Genomic DNA, 18,918 nt, shown 5'->3' with positions numbered 1-18,918 from the left:
CTAAAGCAGTAAAAACACATAGAAGAATAAAGGAACATATTCCCATCGAAGAAAAAAAATGGAATAAAGGAACATATTTAGGCAGTTCTAGAGTGAAGAGGAGCCTTGGAGAGAGAACCAGGGTATTATTGTGTTAGTGGGCAAGACAGAGGTTGAAAGAAGAGGACGGATACGCTTTGGATTCTTCTTTTGGGGCGCGTACGCTAGCTTCGGCCATTGGGATATGTGGGTCTGACGTTGGTGGCTTTAATTCCTTCTCTTGTCCTACTTTTGCTTCCCTTCTAGTTACTCATTGCCTATCTCATGGTCTTGGGGAAGAATATCGGATGCTCTTCTTCGATTCTCACGCAGTCTTTAGTTTCTTTAACTAGTTTGAATTTATGCTCCTCTTTTGAAAATGAAGTGGGATCCACCATGTATGTTGCAAACATCTGCTTCAAGAAAATGTTTTCTTTCTTTTGTTTATATGTGATTAACTAACTAAAAACATCTACTATCAGAAAGAAAAAGGACTCATTAAGAACATCTCACAATGTGAAAAAAAAAAAAAAAAAGCTTTCTTAAAAGCTTTCTGTCTTGTGGACATATATGTCGATCACAATGTGCAAAAGGCCAGTCTTGGAGGAGGATCTACTGAGAAATTCTTAAAAATATAGGTATTCCTTGTTTTAAAGCATTCAAGAATGGAAGCTGTATATGTTTTTTTTTTTTTTTTTTTTCCTTTTTTTCCCAAGAACAGTGTCTGAATGCTTACAGGAGATTTTTATATAGGATGTTTTGTGTTTGTTTAGCATGCTAAATAGTCTTCAATATGTAAGAAGTACTTGCATGGAACTTGTGTGGCTTAAATGATCTTGAGATCATAGATTATGGTAATAGATTACAATTAGATGCTTGTGCATGGGGATCTTTATGTTGATGGAGTTTCCTACCAAGATATGCATTCAGCACAATAAAATAGGGAAACAGACATAAGTTCAAGGTCCAAGGGCTTGCCAATAACCATGTTCAGACCCATTCAAAGTTAAACTGAAAGATAACTACGTGTTCAACTTTTGCTCATATTAGGAATTTATTATGTACGCTTGGTGAATTCTATATACTGCTGCAGAATGGCGTTGGACCCACGCAACAAACCATTGATGGACCAAGGCATGACATATTCCTCACGCATGTATAAAAATGTGCTTTCTGACTCACAATCCTGGCCCGCTGTCGATCATATGAGGGACTTCCTCCATTTGAAAAGGTTGGAAGCCACTAGCAATTTATCATCTTGAAATCTTATATATACACAAATTCTAACAAACGAAAGTAAAAAATAAACCTCATTGTCAAAACAACATGATCTAGTTTGGTGGTTCTTGCGAATAATTGATGAAGGTCATCGATTACAACAGCTTTCTTAAAATTGTGTCACAACTTACAAATTACTTGGTCAATCTTACTGCTTCATCTTTTTAAACTACATGAACAGGCCGAGCAACTAGAATGTTTCAGTTCTTCCTCATGATCAAAATGGCAATCTATGACATATCTGAGAGTTGCTAATTCGTTGAAAAAAAATGTTTTGATTCTTGATGACACTGTCAAAGCCACTTATTTTGCAACAAGAAATGGTGGCAAAGCTTTGAAAATAAGCATTCAAAGATTGCTCTAATATTCGGTTGTTCATAATGTCAGATGACACTATCCAATCCACTCTAGACAGTCCCTTAATTCATATTCAAGTACATGTAGTCAAGAAAGATGGACAATGTATCTTCTTCAAACAAAGCTGAAGTGACCAAGCACATATACTTTCTTAGACAGCCACTTTGTTAATTGAGTCCTTGAAAGTGCAAGAGTTGGCTTAGAAATCTATCGAACTGATTCCCAAGCTTTGATGCTATTGGAATGAGATTCCATGTGCTTGTTCACTTAAAAAGAACTCATACAGAAATGCCTATGACAACCTTGTTCGTTCTAATGATTATTTTCAGACGGTGCATTATCTAATTAAGATCGGTTGTTCACTTGCTTGTGGTTTTGTGCTAACAATTTTTTTTCTTCAGTTAGATGGTGGTTAAAGTAAAGGGAAGCTTCTAGAGCCTCATGATGATAATGGAGTCTTAATATGTTCTTTAGCAGAAGTACTACCACCATGGCATTTGATTAAGGCTGCACACTTCACGGGCTATACACATGCTTTATAAGCATGGTGATGCTTCTGAAATTCTACATTGCTTTCTATGAAGTAGAGAAAAGAAAATGCATGAGGGAAGCTATATGTATCCCATCAATTGTCTCAGGGCTGTGCAGCAGCTGATGGAAATTTAATGGAAGTATACCTCTGTCTTTGGCTCTCATATGATCATCACAATGCCAGATGCAGATGTCCACTGTGGCAGATGAAGATGGTGGTTGTTGCGGATAAAGACTCGGCCCGTCACGTGAGATATTGTCCGCTCTGGTCCATGGGACTCACAGTTTTGTCCTTTAAAAAGCGCCTCACGTGAGAAGAATTTTTCCTTCCTTATAGGTGCGAGTCACTCTTGACTCATAACCGATGTGGGACTATTGGTATCCCCATATTATTAGAACCACAACAGAGCCCTCCAATCAAGAGAGACTCTGATGTGTATAGTCCGAGAAACTCCATAGTCAGCCGAGTAGACCTCGACTTCAGAGAATCGAGGTGGACCTGGCATTGATTCTTCTACAATTCTCTTGGATGATGTTGACCTCATATGGTGCCATTGAGGTAATCCAGGGCAGGCCAGACCAAGTGCCAATGAAATTATGAAAGAATGTGGAGATAATATAGGTCCTGTGCTTTTCCCACTTTTGTCTGAGCCAAGGCAAACTTTGATGTATGAAATTCTTCTGATCCCAAGTCCTATTTCTCTGAGGAATGTCGTTTTTTTGTAGAAAAGTTCCCTGTTGTGTTGAAAAATCCTTTTATTTTTTTAAGGAAGCAAAGATTTTGTTGTTCATCATTCGATAAAAGTTATAACTTGTAGATATTGTGCAGAGGCGGCCTATATTTTGCAGTATTTGAATGTGAGTTGGGAGCAGAAGTCTTGCTAGGAACAATATTCCCATCTTTTTTCTGTCACTCTGCAAAGTTATTGGTTGCTCCTTAACAGATTACAACTGTCATCAATTTCATGCGCATCTGGTGACGATAAACTCCATTTATAGGATTGTGACTGCCAATAATGATATAAGTTCGAGTCACATCAAACTAGCAGGTGCGATCATACTAGCACTAATAGATCAGATCTCATCAAAACTCTGCCAGCCTCTTGGGTCTGCATTCAGACCGTCCGGTTCCAGGTCCTTCATGATTTATGAAGTATCAGAGGTGCCACTTTTAAAGCAGCAACCCACTCAATACCATGCATGTCTTAAATAAAATCAGTACAATACAGACCAACAAGTGGTCCAGTTCAAATCCAGTTCCAATGGAATATAGCATACCAATAGTCTTCACTACACCACAATTTTTAGCCTTCAAGAAACAAAGAAATCTAATTGTTCTGAAAATCCAAATGCTCCCCCATAAGACACACTACCATGATGTAGATGAAGGCGGTGGCGGCGGCGGCGGCGGCTGCTCTAGGTAGTCGAACATGTCGGATGGTAAGTCTTCAAAGAAGTCAGGTGTCCTTGGATACTTGTCCACCTTTGTGATGCCATTTTGCTCAGCATCCAAGCCAAAGAATGGTAGCCCCTGAGGTGGTGGCATGCATGGACAAGGTTCCAAGCAAGCAAATTCATCTGGGAAGCTCACATCCCTGTAGCTGGGCAAGAGTTCAGAGGCATCCTCTTGCAGGAGTGGGAGGTCGATTAGTGGGTGCGGGAGGCGGTCGAAGGACAGTAGTAGTGGTGGCAGTGGGTTGTTCGACAGGCGAGGCTCCTTCTCCATGGCTGGTTCAAGCAGGGGGAGGGCTGTGTCAAGGTTGAGCGGCACTGGGTTCATGATATCTGGCATTTGAGCCATCTTTGAGGCAGCCTGGCTGCATTGGCCATTGGAAGAATCTCCCTCAAGTAAAATCAGATCCAGAGAGGGGCCCTGAGTACAAGGAAAAAGAAGAGAAAAAATGCCAGCAACAAACAACAGGCCGTATATTAGATATCAATATGAGCTATTTAGTGCTGAAGATACGTGCCAACAATAAATATTATAAAGGACCCAAAAAAAATTAAAACCAATATCGAGTCCATACGAGACATTTTGTATAATTCTACTGAGAGTTGAGGTCAAGTTTTGCAACACTCTGGTCTAAAGAAAATGATCATTTATTCTTCAGGAAGACTTCGGTTCTTCATGAAGACTGAAATTCCAATGAAAGAAGAAAACAGAGGGCGAAACTCACCAAACTTTTGGGAAGAATTCAGGAAGATTGCAAAAACTTTTGGGTTTCATCAAATATATTGCTCAGTCTAGTTTATCCTTCTTATTTGGTTTTTGAAAACGAAAGCAGAAAAAGCAATACCAACGAGGTCCTAAAAATTTACTGTATTTGAAGAATCCATCAATGATCACTGAATAGTTCATGGAATATGTGAACTGTCGAAATACAGAAGATAATTCAGAAAAAGACAGTTGCTGCATTTGACCATGTAAATTATTTTAGATCCATTCTCCAATTGAAGAAAGAAAGCAATTTGTGCAAAATAATCCACCAAGTAAAAACCCATTTTCATCAACTCCAACTACAGACATAACACCAAGATTGCAAGTCATAACACAACCTGCAACTCCATAATGCAACGCAGTCAGTCTTATTACCTCCAAATGGGCCACTTCATGAGAAGAGATGGGCACCTTTCCATGGTTCTTACTCGATCTCGACGGCAGGGGTGTCCTCAAAATCCTCGCCAGCCTCTTCTGCCTGGTGCTCCAAAAATTCTTCACATCATTGTCCGTCCTCCCTGGCAGATACGTTGCTATCCTCGCCCACTTGTTCCCAAACTGCGCCTGCAAATCAATCACAATTCTCTCTTCCTCCGGGGAGAACTTGCACCCACTTCTCCATGCAGTCACCACCAGTAATAATTACCATTCAAAATTAGCCATCACTACATGATATTGCTTGCAAAGAAGGAAGAAGAGAAACTAAGAAGTGGATATATATAACTCACTAATCTAAGTTTCAAAACCATAAATTCTAGCAAGAGAGAATGAAGTAATTATTTGTCATACGTTTTCAAGTCGGGCTTGAGTTTGTTCACCCAGCGGAGGCGGCAGGACTTGCCGGTGCGAGGGAGGAGGCCTTTGGATCGAATGGAGCTCCAGTCACGGGGGCCGTGCTTTCGAACGTATTCTATTAGAATCTCGTCCTCCTCGGCCATCCATGGGCCTTTCCTCATCACCATTCCTCCTCCACCTTCCGCTCTGCCGTTGGTCTTACCACCGCTACTAATGTGATTGCTACTAGTAGCAGTACACTGGCTTCCTCCACCGGATCCTTGCATTGCTATCATGGGAAAGAAACCATTAACACACCAGACTCCTTTCTCCCCTTTTTGGGACCATTTAGAAACAAGCACCACATAGGCCTTCGCCTATAATAAGAGGAGAGAGAGTACAAGATTTTAAAATTTTAAAAATAATAATAATAAGTTCGCCACTAATAGCTTTCTAATGTTTTTTTTGAAAAAAAAAAAAATCTCTATCTCAAATTCCTGGCCCACTATCCCCCCAAGGCCTTAACCGCCAGCCTCTAACCGTCCTCCCAATAAGTCGGCCTCTCTCTCTCTCTCTCTCTCTCTCTCTCTCTCTCTCTATATCTTCTCGGGGGAAAGGTAAACCCGGTAGGCTCCACCCATGAACGAGAGTGCAATTAGAGCTCCCTCGCTGTCTTCATCTCGATTCTATTCCATCTAATTAAGTTAAGATTTGTCATTTCTCAATAAGAAAGTGATGGTTCGTTGGAAAGATGCTGCTATATTTCTCTGTTTGCTTATCTGTTTGGTCAAGTCCAAAGCAATTTGGAACAATAGTCTTCCCATCATTTCAAACTCTGATGGATCCAAGATTCAATTTTGAGGTCTTTGGTGCATTTAATAAAAATTTTTGATATCTAGCGATTATTATATTCATCCAACAGAAATGTCGGCCATTAAATTAAAATCTATGCACCAAGATTGGCTGAAAGTATGTATGTGATCGGCTCCTAGAAGATCTTAAGCCATTGGAAATCTCTTAAGGAGTGCACATTTGTGTGAATAGCTTAAGCTATTGTTGGAAGTTATAAAGCCAAGGTTGAGCAATAGATTTAAAATAATGGCCATTATAACTTCACAACAGCTTTAACTAAAGTCAGGCCATCTTTTCTACATTGTGGGTGTTCGAGGGAATAACAAGCATAGACCTTCTTGCCAATGATGCCAAGCAACACTGCAGATCGCAGGGATGGGATGATTATTTTACTTTTACTTTTGATATTTAGTCTACATGTTGGAAAATAGAATATGACATTTTTTCTAGTCATGAGGAGCAGCAAAACTACCACGAATGGGATATCTATGACCCCTCATCTGCTTTCCATTTAGGTTTTGCATTTTAAAACCCCATCTTTTTTTGACAAAGAATACTTCCTCCAACTAATTGATTAATGGCTTGAGGTCGCGTACCACATGACTTTGGTGTGTAGACTCTCCATCTTATAGAGGCGAGACCAGGTCCTCTCCGTAGCGTCGAAACCAAATTGAGCATAAACATTAGTGTTGCCTTGACTATCAAATCCATATCTCAATCATTATCATAATCTGATGATCTTAGACATTATTATCCTTCACCACTTTGCAATTTGCACCATAGAGTATTGTTGTAATAGGTGATGGCGATGATGGCAATAAAGATTTTGCTACAACGCTTCAAAATCTCTTTTAATCATTTTATTGTGATAAATTTATCAGCAACCAATTTTAACTCGTCATGTGGATAATTGATGTAGTAAATAATTCAAATTTCAAGTGTAATCCGAAAATCAAAAAATTTGTGAAGTATTTTGGAAGTCGAGCCCTTTCTCCCCACCATCCTGCCCCCCTCCCTCTTTCCTCCTTTCTCCTTCCCCGATAGACCGCCATCCTTTCTCGTTGGGGCTCGACATGTGGCAGAGCCGAATAGCAGAAGGAGAAAAGGGGTAGGGAAGCAAGTGATGGTGATGGAGAGGTGAGTAGCAGGCTTGATCAGTGAAGAGGTGGGTGAAGAAGGAGAAAGAAAGGGAATGGTTGCGGCGACGGGCCCGAGTAGCGGATAGATGGGCAGAGGAGGAAGATGGAAGGCGACGTGCAATGGCGAGCCCAAACACCGGAGAAGTGGGCGAAGGAGGAAAGGGAATGGCTGCAATGGCAAGCCCAAGCGACGGAGAGGTGGGTGAGGGTCGGGGCCGGCATGCGGCCGTTGGGAGACGGGTAGGGGAAGGCAAGCAGTGACAAAAAAAACTACGAAGAACAAGAAAGATTAAAAAATATTGAAATATAAACAATGATGATAGAATAATATATTAAATATTTTTTATAATAAAATATTATTAAAGGAGCATCGTAGCAAACCATTGGCAATGACCGTGTCTCATCACCATCTCAACTTGGATCATATTATGACTTGAGCCTTTTAAATCTTAATCAAATCTTATTAAATCATCTAACAACATGAAATGCCCTTCAACATTTTGCACCACAGATCAATCAAGCATAATCCCTTTGAAGTTCCGGAATAGCAGTTTATAATGCTTAATCTCAAGGTATGCCAACACGTCCTATGTTAGCAAACACAGTAAGTTTTACTTGACACGATCTATAATTGTCTATGAATCCCTGTAAATTAAACCAAAAGGGATATATAGTCAGTTACAAGAAGGCACCTTCTGCACCAAGCTGCTCCAAAATTTTCCTTAAACAAAAGAGTTAAAACTTAAATCCCCGACAAGTCCTACAAATCAATGAGTGGTGTATTCAAGTACCACAGCATGTTGATCGTTAAGAGACATAAAAGAAAGAAAAAAAAAAAAATCGTTAAGAGAGACGACAAGATCGTTAGATGTTCGCATTCTCCTTGCAGACAAAATGCCTCAAGGGCCAGATTATTTCGTCTCGCTCGGACGAGCTCCCCCTCATCTCCGAATGCCTGCACCAACTTCCTTCACGTCATCCACCTATATACCATCCATCATCATCATTTATCAAAAAATAGTGATATTTAAAGTGGTTTATCTGAAAATATTCCCAGCGAACAATTGGAGTAGAACGGCAAGATCAATTTTGAAGAGGCTTATTCTAAAATTTTCCCAGGAAAAATCTGGAGTTTAAAAATGTCCCCAAGAGAAAGAATGAAGGGGCATAATACTCATTTATGAAGAGGCAGAGGCTTATCTGAAAATATTCCAGTCAAAAATTGAAGTAATGTAACGATAATCCTGAATACGTGAAGGGGCTCAACTGAAAATATTCTTAGGAACGGGCTATAACGGTAATACTGATTCATGAAGGGACTTATCTGAAAATATTCGACCGAAAATATGGTAGATCAAGGGGTTTATCTGAAAATATTCCCCAGAGAAAGAATCGAGAGGCCTAAGACGTGATGGTAAAGTTACCGTATGAATGCAGGCGACAGCTGTGGCGCCGGCGCCGACGAAGAGGGTGGCGATGGAGAAGGCCTTGAAGGGCATCACGGTGCCACTCTTCCGGCTACGATGTGATCCCCACTCCCAGCTTGGCCGAGCTTGCCGCCGCCTACCACCACCACCTCCCCTCTCCTCCCCCCTCTCCCTCCATCCTTCCTCCTCCATCGCGCCACCCCCTCGATCGATCGATCGATCGATCGATCGATCGAGAGAGAGAGAGATGTTCCCCTTGAGGAATGACGAAATTCGGCTCCTCGGGTCAAGGGTTCCAGTTTGAGAGAGAGGAGGGAACTGAGGTCTGATCACCGACCAGCGAGGTTACCTTCTTTCCCAACGACCAGTGATTATGATTGCCATTCCTGATGTCATCTCTGGCACGATGGGAGCCACTAGGCTGTCTGATACTTTACCATTTGTTTCTGAGAGAATAGACCAGATATTTTCTGGACTTCTTCAGTCCATTTTTATTTTTTGGCCTCTTTGATTTATGCCTTGGTTTTTTTTTTTTTTGAACAGTAAACTATTCTTCGGTTTGATTCCCCGTAATTGGGATAGATATCGCCGACCGGTACGCTGCAATCGCCGAAACATCGATTAAACTCCTCTTTTCATTTGAATTCTTGAATGGTTGATGGGACATGTAGCAGTTGGGGCATCAACTAATGGTTCTACTTTCAAAATCCCTGACAGGTTGGTGTCCGATTGACTTTACTTTAATTACATCAGTATATTTAAATGGTTAAAAAATTCCAGCGTGGAGGATATGGAAATCTTTATTTTTTTTGGCACAAAGAGGATGTGGAAATCTTTATATTCGTCCTTTAGATAGCAACAAAAACTTGGAGGTCATCGTGGTAACCTTTTCTTTTTGTTGCTGCTGCGAAATAGCCAAGAGTTGATGAGCTTACTGCTGCTTCCTCACTATTACAAAAAGAATGTTTGTCCTGTCACATTCAGTGGCAGGCCCATCATCTCAAAACCACGAAAAATACCAAGCCTTATCCAATTTATACAGGGATGGGATATTTATCATGTTGTAGGACATGCATCTAATGATTCCTAACCAAAATTATTTATATTTCTGATTAAAATACTATCTATTTAATCATTGCTACGTGATCTCTTTATTTTTTTTTTGAATAAAACATGTGATCTCTTTATTATTTATTATTTAGGAGTTAGGATTCACTTCATAGGATAATCTATATTTTTTAAAAAAATTATATTTTTACAGATAAATATTTTTTTAAATAATATATATATATATATATAATTTATTCATATTTTTTTATGTATAAAAAATGATTTCAAAATTTATTATTCATTTTTTTACATTATTATTTTTTTAAATAAATTATTAAAATTTATCCATATCCTTTATAATACACTTTATGCTTTTTAAGTTTACAGAAAATGGATGACCGAATCATTGAATATTGGATAATGAAGACATTAAAAATGAGTATGGAATATTTTAAAAATAACATTAAATATCTACTTGGCTGATAAGAAAATAATTTAACTATCTTTTAAATAGATAAGATTTTTTCTCTATTTCATGAATAAATACTATTCATGAAAAGTAATTTATCCATCTTGAAATACATAAAAATATGGATAAGTTGATCCATAAAAAATTGATCAACTTTTCATAATATCTATCCTACAAAAAAAAAAAAAAAAAATCCACAAGTGGATGTGAGAGATCTTCACTCATCCAAATTCCAAAGGCATGTATTCACACATATGACTGAAAGGTTTCTAAAATTTTGTGTATGTGAATTAGGGGCTGCCAATCTTGGAGTTCATGATTCACTGAACTATGTGAGCCTTATATGAAGTTACTGTCACAAATATCTCACAAATGTCTAAATGCAATAAAATGAGCGGCAAAGTCTGTAGCTAGTGTCTTGCTCCAGCAACGCGCACATAAAGTGATGGCGTCACGTGTCTAATCTCACCAGCTCTCTCTTTTTTTCTGGATAAAATCTAAGTTCTCCCGTTAGATTTAATACATCTATAGTCTAAAAAGGTGAGACAAGAAGAGGAGAAATTTGACATGGGACCAAAATAAAGTGAGAAGTTACGTTATCCTCACCAAAAAGAAAGTTTGGTGGTCCTACAACCTCGGTGCTCCACAAGTTAGGTGGTCCTACAACCTCGGTGCTCCACTTTTGTATGTTCTTATTCTCTTGTAATTTATAGTTACCCACCAGAAGGGTTGTCCTCCGAAGTGACAATTATATGCCTTTGTCAAAATCCATTATAAAGAGGATAAGTAGCTATTATATAATAGTATTTAGCACCTGCAATTCTCATGCCTCGAGGGTTGGAGTAGAGAAAGCAGTGGAGTTGAACTCCAGGGCAGAGATGCATCCCTGAAGTTGGTATTATAATGGTAGAGATTTAAAACATTAACATATAATGTTTGGTGCCGCGGGTATAACCATAGTGGTATAACTTGAGAAATTTAGCAGTGTTTTTGGAAATTCACAAGAATTTTATCCAGTGATAGATTCAAGAGAAATACTTCAGCTTATTTGAAGGAAAAGATCCAAAGTTGTCATCAAAAAATGGGAAGTGACATCTGTGCTTTATCCGGTCCCAGATAGGTTTGATGATGTATTCTTGCTTGCTGATAAATTGTTGCTTACTCCAGCTCCTAATGCTTTGCAACCAATCATCAATGCAGGATCAGGACCAGGAAGCTTCCATTAAGACTTGGAAGAAAAGAGAACTCAGAAAAGACTAAAGCAAACGCAAGCAATGAATGTAGACTGCTTGAACCAAAGTGGTTGTCACTGTATCTGTGTCACCACCCAAATCATAGATGAGATAGGTGATGCCACTTGTTCAAGTAAATGAGTCAGAATAACAAATTAATGATCTCATCCATTGTCCAAATAAAAGAAATAAAATGCAAATACGATCTCAGCTTACTGAAGATTAGAAAAGTTAATACCCAGATCGACTCCTTGACATATAGCTATCCATTAACCAGCCTGCAGAAACTGCAAAGAAAATGAAGGCACTTTAATTTTAAGGAGGTCCAAACTATGAACCTACAGAGAATGTAACATTAAATTATGGTTTGGTGCATCACCACTTTCATCTTCATCCCACCCTTAAGCAAAGAATAATTCATTTGTGGACCATAGGTCCCAATAGCCAAAAAAAGTTATGACAAATATGATATGCTTGGTTGTTGCATGAGGAGCACAGTCAGGTATGGATTCCTTCACGGCTAAAATGAAATGACTTTTTTTTAATCTTCTCCAAAGCATTAACTGGTAGAAACAGTTCTGTTAGAAATTCATTATGTACATGGCAGGCATCATACGTTGTGCAAAAGAAAAGAAAATAAGATAGCAGGAAAGGGCAGATCATCTGATACTACAGGAGATTTAGCTCATCCAATACTTGCAGGCAAAGCAAATTCATGCTTGTCATGCAAAGCAAACTTAATATAATTCAGCATTTAATGGATCTGCCTAATGTAGTATTAACAGATCCTAGCTATACATTATGCAAATGACTTCACAATTGATACATTGACCAAGGAGGTGATTTACCAATGAGAAACATTAAAAAAAAAAAAAAATTGCAAGTGTCAAGCCTACTTCCCATTGATCCAGCATGTAGAACCCACTCTATACAAGGCATCATTTGCCATGCCTTTGCAAATATTCCAACAAAAGCATGAAAGGTCAGTGAACTAGACATATAGGAATGTTGGAGCAAAATAGCAAGAGAGGAAAAAGAATAGCATGATTAGGAACCAAACACTATGATAAATTGGTAGTGGAATCCACATATGCATCACTTCAGGGGCCACGAGGCTTTATATATAACAAACCACCGGCAAGAAATGTATACCTACAACAATAACCCAGCAGGATTCGAAGCAATGCTGATATTGGAATTGGGAGTCTGGCTTATTCCTTTCACTCTCATTCTTGTGCCGTGCAGGCGACTTGTTCTTCTGGTTGCAAAGCTCCAGCAGCTTCATGAAAGGATAAGATATCCACGATCCACATCCCCGGCCATCTGGAGCCGCTTGGCGAGGCTCAACACCTTGACCTTTACGCTGTAACGTTGCAGTCCTTCAAGCAAATCCTGTGGTGAGACATCTATGCTTCCAGCATGTCAGGCCATCTAGCATGCAATAAGCATGACTACTTTTGATGTTTCCAGCTGATTCAATTTGTATGTACCATATTCCTTCCTTACTCAGTGAGTTATTTTGGTAAAAAGACTTGCATACAAAGATGAAAGTGTTTTTGCCTGGTTGGTATTCTCCTGTTCCAACACAAACATTCATCTTTCTTGAAGATTCATGGGGAAATAAACTTCATGGGGGAAAAATGATCCTTACCTGTGGAAGAAACACCAGACTCAGCTATTCTCAACTTCTGCAGAAGAATTTTTTTTTTTTTTTTTTTTAAATGGGACTTTGCAGAAGAATTTTTGCTGTCTCCTTTTCCAGAACAATTGGGTGTGGCAAACAAGAAAATTATGAGAATTGGAATGCAAGAACCAAAAATTCCAGAATACCAAAATAAGCAAATTATCTTCCTTTTCCTCAAACTAACAAATTATCATAAGAAGAATGTAGCAATAGAATGTTTAGAGGTGTCTTTGAGAAGAATAAAATGATTTTGGAATATTTCCACTCAGTGATTATTCTGAAAATTAGGAAAAGGATTTATTTCACTGAACCTCCAAAAATTGAGAAGTTAAATTTAGGAAAGCAAGACACTTGATAAACCCAAAGACCTGAAAGAGACTGTGTGAGAGGAAGGAATATTTGCTGATAATTGTAGCTCTGCTGCTTTGCATATACAAAAAGGAACTATACTTGCGGGACATGATAGATCCAATGACAAATATTGGATAATCACAAGCAACATAATCTGCAGTCTACTATACTTCTAAATAAGCAGAAATTCTACCAGATGAAACCAATCCAACCCTTGATCTCCCCAAACATTAATTCCTTAGGGACTTTTTAAACTAAACTACCTTAACCGTACAACTTGTAAACCTCAACTCATATTCTATCACCAACATCTACCAACTTTTGATAATCATGAGCTTCTTCCGCCTGGGGATGGGGATGGAGCAGAAGAAGACGCACGAGAAGAGGAGGAGGAACGATGGGAGGGTTCGGTTTCTCATTAGAAGAAGAAAACGAGGAGAACGGGAGGAAGGGCATAGCGAATGGCGACGGGGGAAGGGACAAGAAGAAATGGAGGGTTTTAGCCTTCTCCGGGGTTTTTGCCTCATTCCCGTAAGAACCAGGAAGGTGAAGGCGAAGGAAAACAAAAGAGAGGGATGAGGGAACATCATATCAGACGGCTGATATTTTAGAAAGAACCATCTGTGCGACGACGGGCATAGGCCTGGCCCCAAAAAATGGTCCCAGTCTTTTTTTTTTTTACTTTTTTCTTTAAATTTATATTTATATGTATATCTTACATATTTATTATTTATATATATTTTTATAATTATTTTATACATACATATCTTATAAATATCTAAAATTATATTTATACCCTCATGAATTTAATATTTACATGTATATTCTCATAATTTTTTTTCTACATATATATCCTTACAAATTTATTATCTACATCTATACTTTTATAAATTTTTTTTTTATATCTTCTCTCAATTAGTCCAGCACATATATATACAAAAAAAATAATAATTTATAATACTGTATGCAAAAGAAGTATCAATCCATCTATGTAAACAGAAATTTATTAATATATATAAATAATTTAAATATTTATAAAAATATTATGGGAAAGAAAAAATATATTGAAATAGTGAATTTATTAAAGTATGAACTCAAGTCTAGATATTTAAAAGATTAAATGTGCAATCTATCAATAATAATCTTCTAAATCACTATCATATATTAAACTAAAATTTGCAGCTCCATTTGCATTATATATCCCCCCACATTTTATACAACCAACAGTTATGGATCTAGAGTGATGCATCATTAAATTAGTATTATGTGACAACAAAACTACGTAGAAGGGACAAATGGTTGAACATATATACCAATTGTGATATTTGCTGATTATAGTACTGAAGAAGAGTACTAAAAATACATATTACAAAGAATTGTATAATATAAAATGATAAAAAGAGGTTGAATAATTTTCAAAAATTATCTTCAAAATAGAATACACAACTGATCATGTAGCCAACAAGTAGACTGGTTGCTTGAGTTGGATGGTACCTATATTTTCATTCCAAAGGTGAGCTTCCTCGCTGTTTTGCTTTTCTGGTCTGTGCGGATTCATGTGGTTGTTGATTTATAAACTTTGAGGAATGCCTTTCGTTGCATCTGTAAAACAGAACAAAATTGTATTTTTTATAAAATAAAAATTTAAAAGGTCTACCCATGTAACATCAATGGTTGCACCCTCAGCTTGGAAGCAGGGAAACGGGAATCCGAGTTGTCTGAGTAGCGTTACCTCTCAAGTTATTTCGCCCCCAATTAAGTATATGGATTTCCCCAACAGATCCAGCCAAAAATCTTGACTTTGAGCCTCACAGAAGCTGAGGTATCAAAGTGTCGGACTCACACACCCTCACCAGTACTAATGGGTGTGACCCCCGGATGTACATTTTAAAAAGGCTTTCATCTTTTATATTTTTTTTATAAATAAAAATAAAATTTTATTTTAAATATAAATATATTTCGTACAAAAATTTATTTTTAAAAAATTAAAATATAATTGTGGCGACATCCATTGGTGAAATTGGTAAAGGAAATCGTGATGCGGCAGTGGAGATGATGCCAGTGGTTATGGATGACAATTAGCTGCATATAAGTGGGTTAGGTCGTTATCCATACCTGTTCTATATCACCTTGGGATGGGATAAGATAAGTACAGTCAGCTGAGGCAAGTGGGACCGGTGGAGCCAGAGAGGCTGGGGTTGGCAGATCAGATCAGGTAAGACAATAAAAAATAATTATTTATATATAAAATTTTTTTGGAGCCTAAAAATAAGATTTATAATGAATTATATATCCAAATCAAATTTGGGATGAATTTCATGATATAAGAAATTTTTTGTGCACCACCTGCGGTGTAGAAAATTTAACGTGGAGTACATTATCTTATCTGATTGGATCACATGGCTATCATTTTTTATAGTACATTTAATATCTATTTAATACCTTCAATTTTACTTTATCATTTAAAATTTTGAATGACAAAAATACTTCTCCTCTTTTAAAAAAATTATTACATTCTATGTCGATATTATGGCATTCTACATTGAAATTATAACTTTTTGCACGAGATGTCATAACTTTTTTATATGATATTATAAAGAGAAAAGGACATAATTTTTCACAGAATATCATGAGATTTTTTCAATGACGAAAATACTTTTTTCTGTTTATGACATTTTATGAAAAAATTATGACATCCTACGCAAAAAGTCATAATTTGAACACAGGATGCTATAATATCGGAAACATTAAATGCAATTTGGAAAGTAGTGGCTATGTAGTCCAGTAGAATGAAGTGATGCGCTCCACGTTAGATTTTCTATACTGCAGACAGTGTACAAAGAATTTTGCTTCATAATACACATATCCATTTTGGATCCACTATAGATTAAATAAAATTTATTTTATTAAAATCAGATTGGATCAAATATTTAGTAGAGTAAATTATCATTCTTAATAGCAATGAAGGTAATGTGATGGCACGGGAGCCATTGATGATGATGGAGGATGTGGTGTTGGCAATGACAATAAAAAATAATTTTTTTAAAATTAAAAAATATTTTTATTTTTTAAATAATAAAAATAATTTTTATAAGTAAAAAAATAAAAAAAGATTAATGAGAAATATCTAATTGAATTTAAACTTAAAAGTAGCTATCTACTTAAGTTTTAAGTAAAAATCCTCCTAATTTAAAACATAACTTAAAAGCAATTATCAAAATAGGATAATATGATCTAATTGCCCTTCTAGTTATAAAACAATACTATACTATTATAAAGTAATACTATATTATTATAAAATAATAGTATACTATAATAAAAATAATACTATACTATTATAAAATAATACTACACTATTATAAAGTTATACTATACTATTATAAAGAAAATCTGTATTATTGTAAAGTAATAGTACAATAAAAAAATACTACACTATGATAATGTAATACTATCTTATTATAAATAAATACTACATTAATATAATATAATATAATAATATTATATTATTATAAAAAATACTACACTAATATAATATAATACTACCTTATTGTAAAGGAATACTATACTAATATAATACAATAAAGCAACACTGCATTATTATAAAGGAATACTACACTTATATAATGTAATACTACTTTATTATAAAAGAATACAGCACTATGATAATATAAAATTTTGCTATGATGCTTTGTTATTATATTTTATTATAAAAGATATTTTAGATATTTTATATTATTATTTTTATATATTTTATTTGTTAAAAAATAATAGTTTATTAATTTTTTTCTCTTTCTTCTTCCTTGTGTCGTGCCCCCACCGCTCTTCCCCTGGCCCCTGCGGCTCCTCCACCGTCGACCTCCCCATCCCAGTCCCCCACAGTGCCTGTGATTCCTCTACCATCGGCCTCCCCCCCGACCCCGCATGCCCGCGGTTCCCCGACCATAGCCCCCCCACCCTCGATGCCGGTGGCTTTTGCGCCACCCCCCGACGACCGCCCCACGTGGGCTTCTGCGCACGCCCCCCTCCCCCCACCCCCTCGACCTATGCCCTGGTGTCAGTGGCTTCTGCGGCCCTCCGTTAGGGCTGGGAGTGGGCTCGGGCCAGCCTGAGACCCATCCGATCGGGCTGGCTTCAGATCGGACTTCGAGCTTGGCCTAAAACCATCCAGGCTGAGCTCAGACCAATAAAATAGGGCCATTTTAATTTTGGGCCGGGCTCGGACGGACCTTTAGTACGACCCGGGCTCGAAATTGAGCTCGATTAAAGGCCCAATTCCAACCAGACTCCTGATCCAGAGTCCTTGTTCCAGGGGAAGAAATCCGGTGAAGCGATCGTATGTTAACTCCGCATACCTCCCTTGCAAAAACCCTCAATAGCCCTCCCCCCTCTCTCCATTCCTTCGTAAAACCTGATCGAAAAACCCCTTTTTTCCTAATTAAGAGCCCTAAGCAGTTGTCGGCTGAGCCCATCGCCTCGACACCTCTTCAGACTTCCGCTCTTCCCTCTTCCTCTTGTCTTCTCCATCTTCAGTTCTTCCCTGTCAAAGTCGTTCGTCGCCATCGTCGATCGAAGTCATCTTTCGTCGAAGTAGATGTTCCATCCCTGGTCCGTGTTCTGTCCACCAACCGCCATCATCGTCTTCCCCCATCATCGACAGATCTTTTGTTTTCCCCATTTGGCATGTTCTGTCCCTGGTTCGTGACACCAGTTCTCCATCTTCCCTCATCGTCATCGTCGTCTTCCTGTCTTTGGCCATCACCGTTCGTCGTTTTGGGTAAGGATCCTCTGAATCCCTTTCCTCCGGATCCCATTCCCTATTTTCTTTTTCTCTCTCGGGTTTTAAAGTTTATTGTCAGAGAGCGGAGGCTTCAACATCGTGCTGCCGTGGCCGTGCTGGGAGCTGGATTTCAACACCTTGTCGGAGCCAAGGTCAGACCTCCATCCTTTTAATCCCATTAAACCCTTAAACCCATCCTCTTCAGCTCTTCCTGTTCTCTTCACTTTTCTGTCTCTTGACTTTCTCAGTTTCCTCATCGAAGTCTCGAAGTCGAAGAGGCTAAAAAGCCCTAGCCCTTGGCCCTCTCTGGTCCATCTTCCATCCACCGACCGACGACCATCCAAATTGCCATTTAAACAGGCCAGATTCGGGCTTAGACGCGGGCCGGATTCGGGCTTGAACAATGGGCTCATTCGGGCCTGGATGTCGGTCAGGCCTGATTCGGGCTTGGATGCGGGCCGGCCCAATCGGGTTTGGACTGGGTTCGGGCTATATATTTTTAAAAAATTCGAGCCTAAGTCCAGCCAGAAAATCGACAAAAAAATTTGGGCCGGACTCGGGTATGGGTGTGGCCCGGCCCAGCCCGGCCCGATTTCAGCCCTACCCCCCACCCCACCCCACACCACCCTCGGGCCCCCTCTCCAACACCCACCGCTTCTACGCACCCCCTCGGGTGTCGGTGTCTTCTGCGGCCCCCCGTCCACCCCCCCCGGGCCCCTCTCCGATGCCCGCCGCTTCTACGCACCCCCACACACCACGAG

The 18,918-nt window shown here is 38.5% G+C and overlaps 2 protein-coding genes and 1 long non-coding RNA gene across 3 annotated transcripts; all 3 read right to left on the bottom strand.

Annotated features, from left to right (window-relative positions):
• Positions 1–3,377: 3,377 nt before the first annotated feature.
• Positions 3,378–6,620, bottom strand: LOC105054331 (probable transcription factor MYB58). The gene is made up of 3 exons (XM_010935828.4): positions 5,192–6,620; positions 4,778–5,015; positions 3,378–4,057 (listed from the first exon to the last, which is right to left on the bottom strand). The coding sequence occupies exons 1-3, from the start codon at positions 5,470–5,472 to the stop codon at positions 3,554–3,556; spliced, it is 1,023 nt and encodes a 340-aa protein (XP_010934130.4). The 5' UTR covers positions 5,473–6,620; the 3' UTR covers positions 3,378–3,553.
• Positions 6,621–7,795: 1,175 nt separating this feature from the next.
• Positions 7,796–9,263, bottom strand: LOC105053966 (uncharacterized). The gene is made up of 2 exons (XM_019853704.3): positions 8,592–9,263; positions 7,796–8,150 (listed from the first exon to the last, which is right to left on the bottom strand). The coding sequence occupies exons 1-2, from the start codon at positions 8,784–8,786 to the stop codon at positions 8,109–8,111; spliced, it is 237 nt and encodes a 78-aa protein (XP_019709263.1). The 5' UTR covers positions 8,787–9,263; the 3' UTR covers positions 7,796–8,108.
• A 1,837-nt stretch (positions 9,264–11,100) lies between these two features.
• LOC105053967 (uncharacterized) lies at positions 11,101–13,956 on the bottom strand. Its single transcript, XR_833532.4, has 3 exons — positions 12,997–13,956; positions 12,498–12,920; positions 11,101–11,632 (listed from the first exon to the last, which is right to left on the bottom strand). It is a non-coding gene; the product is annotated as an uncharacterized lncRNA (long non-coding RNA).
• Between the last annotated feature and the right edge of the window lie 4,962 nt (positions 13,957–18,918).

The sequence above is a fragment of the Elaeis guineensis genome, chromosome 11 (assembly GCF_000442705.2).
Source record: "Elaeis guineensis isolate ETL-2024a chromosome 11, EG11, whole genome shotgun sequence".
Taxonomy (NCBI): domain Eukaryota; kingdom Viridiplantae; phylum Streptophyta; class Magnoliopsida; order Arecales; family Arecaceae; genus Elaeis; species Elaeis guineensis.
This window is presented reverse-complemented; position numbering and strand designations above follow the sequence as displayed.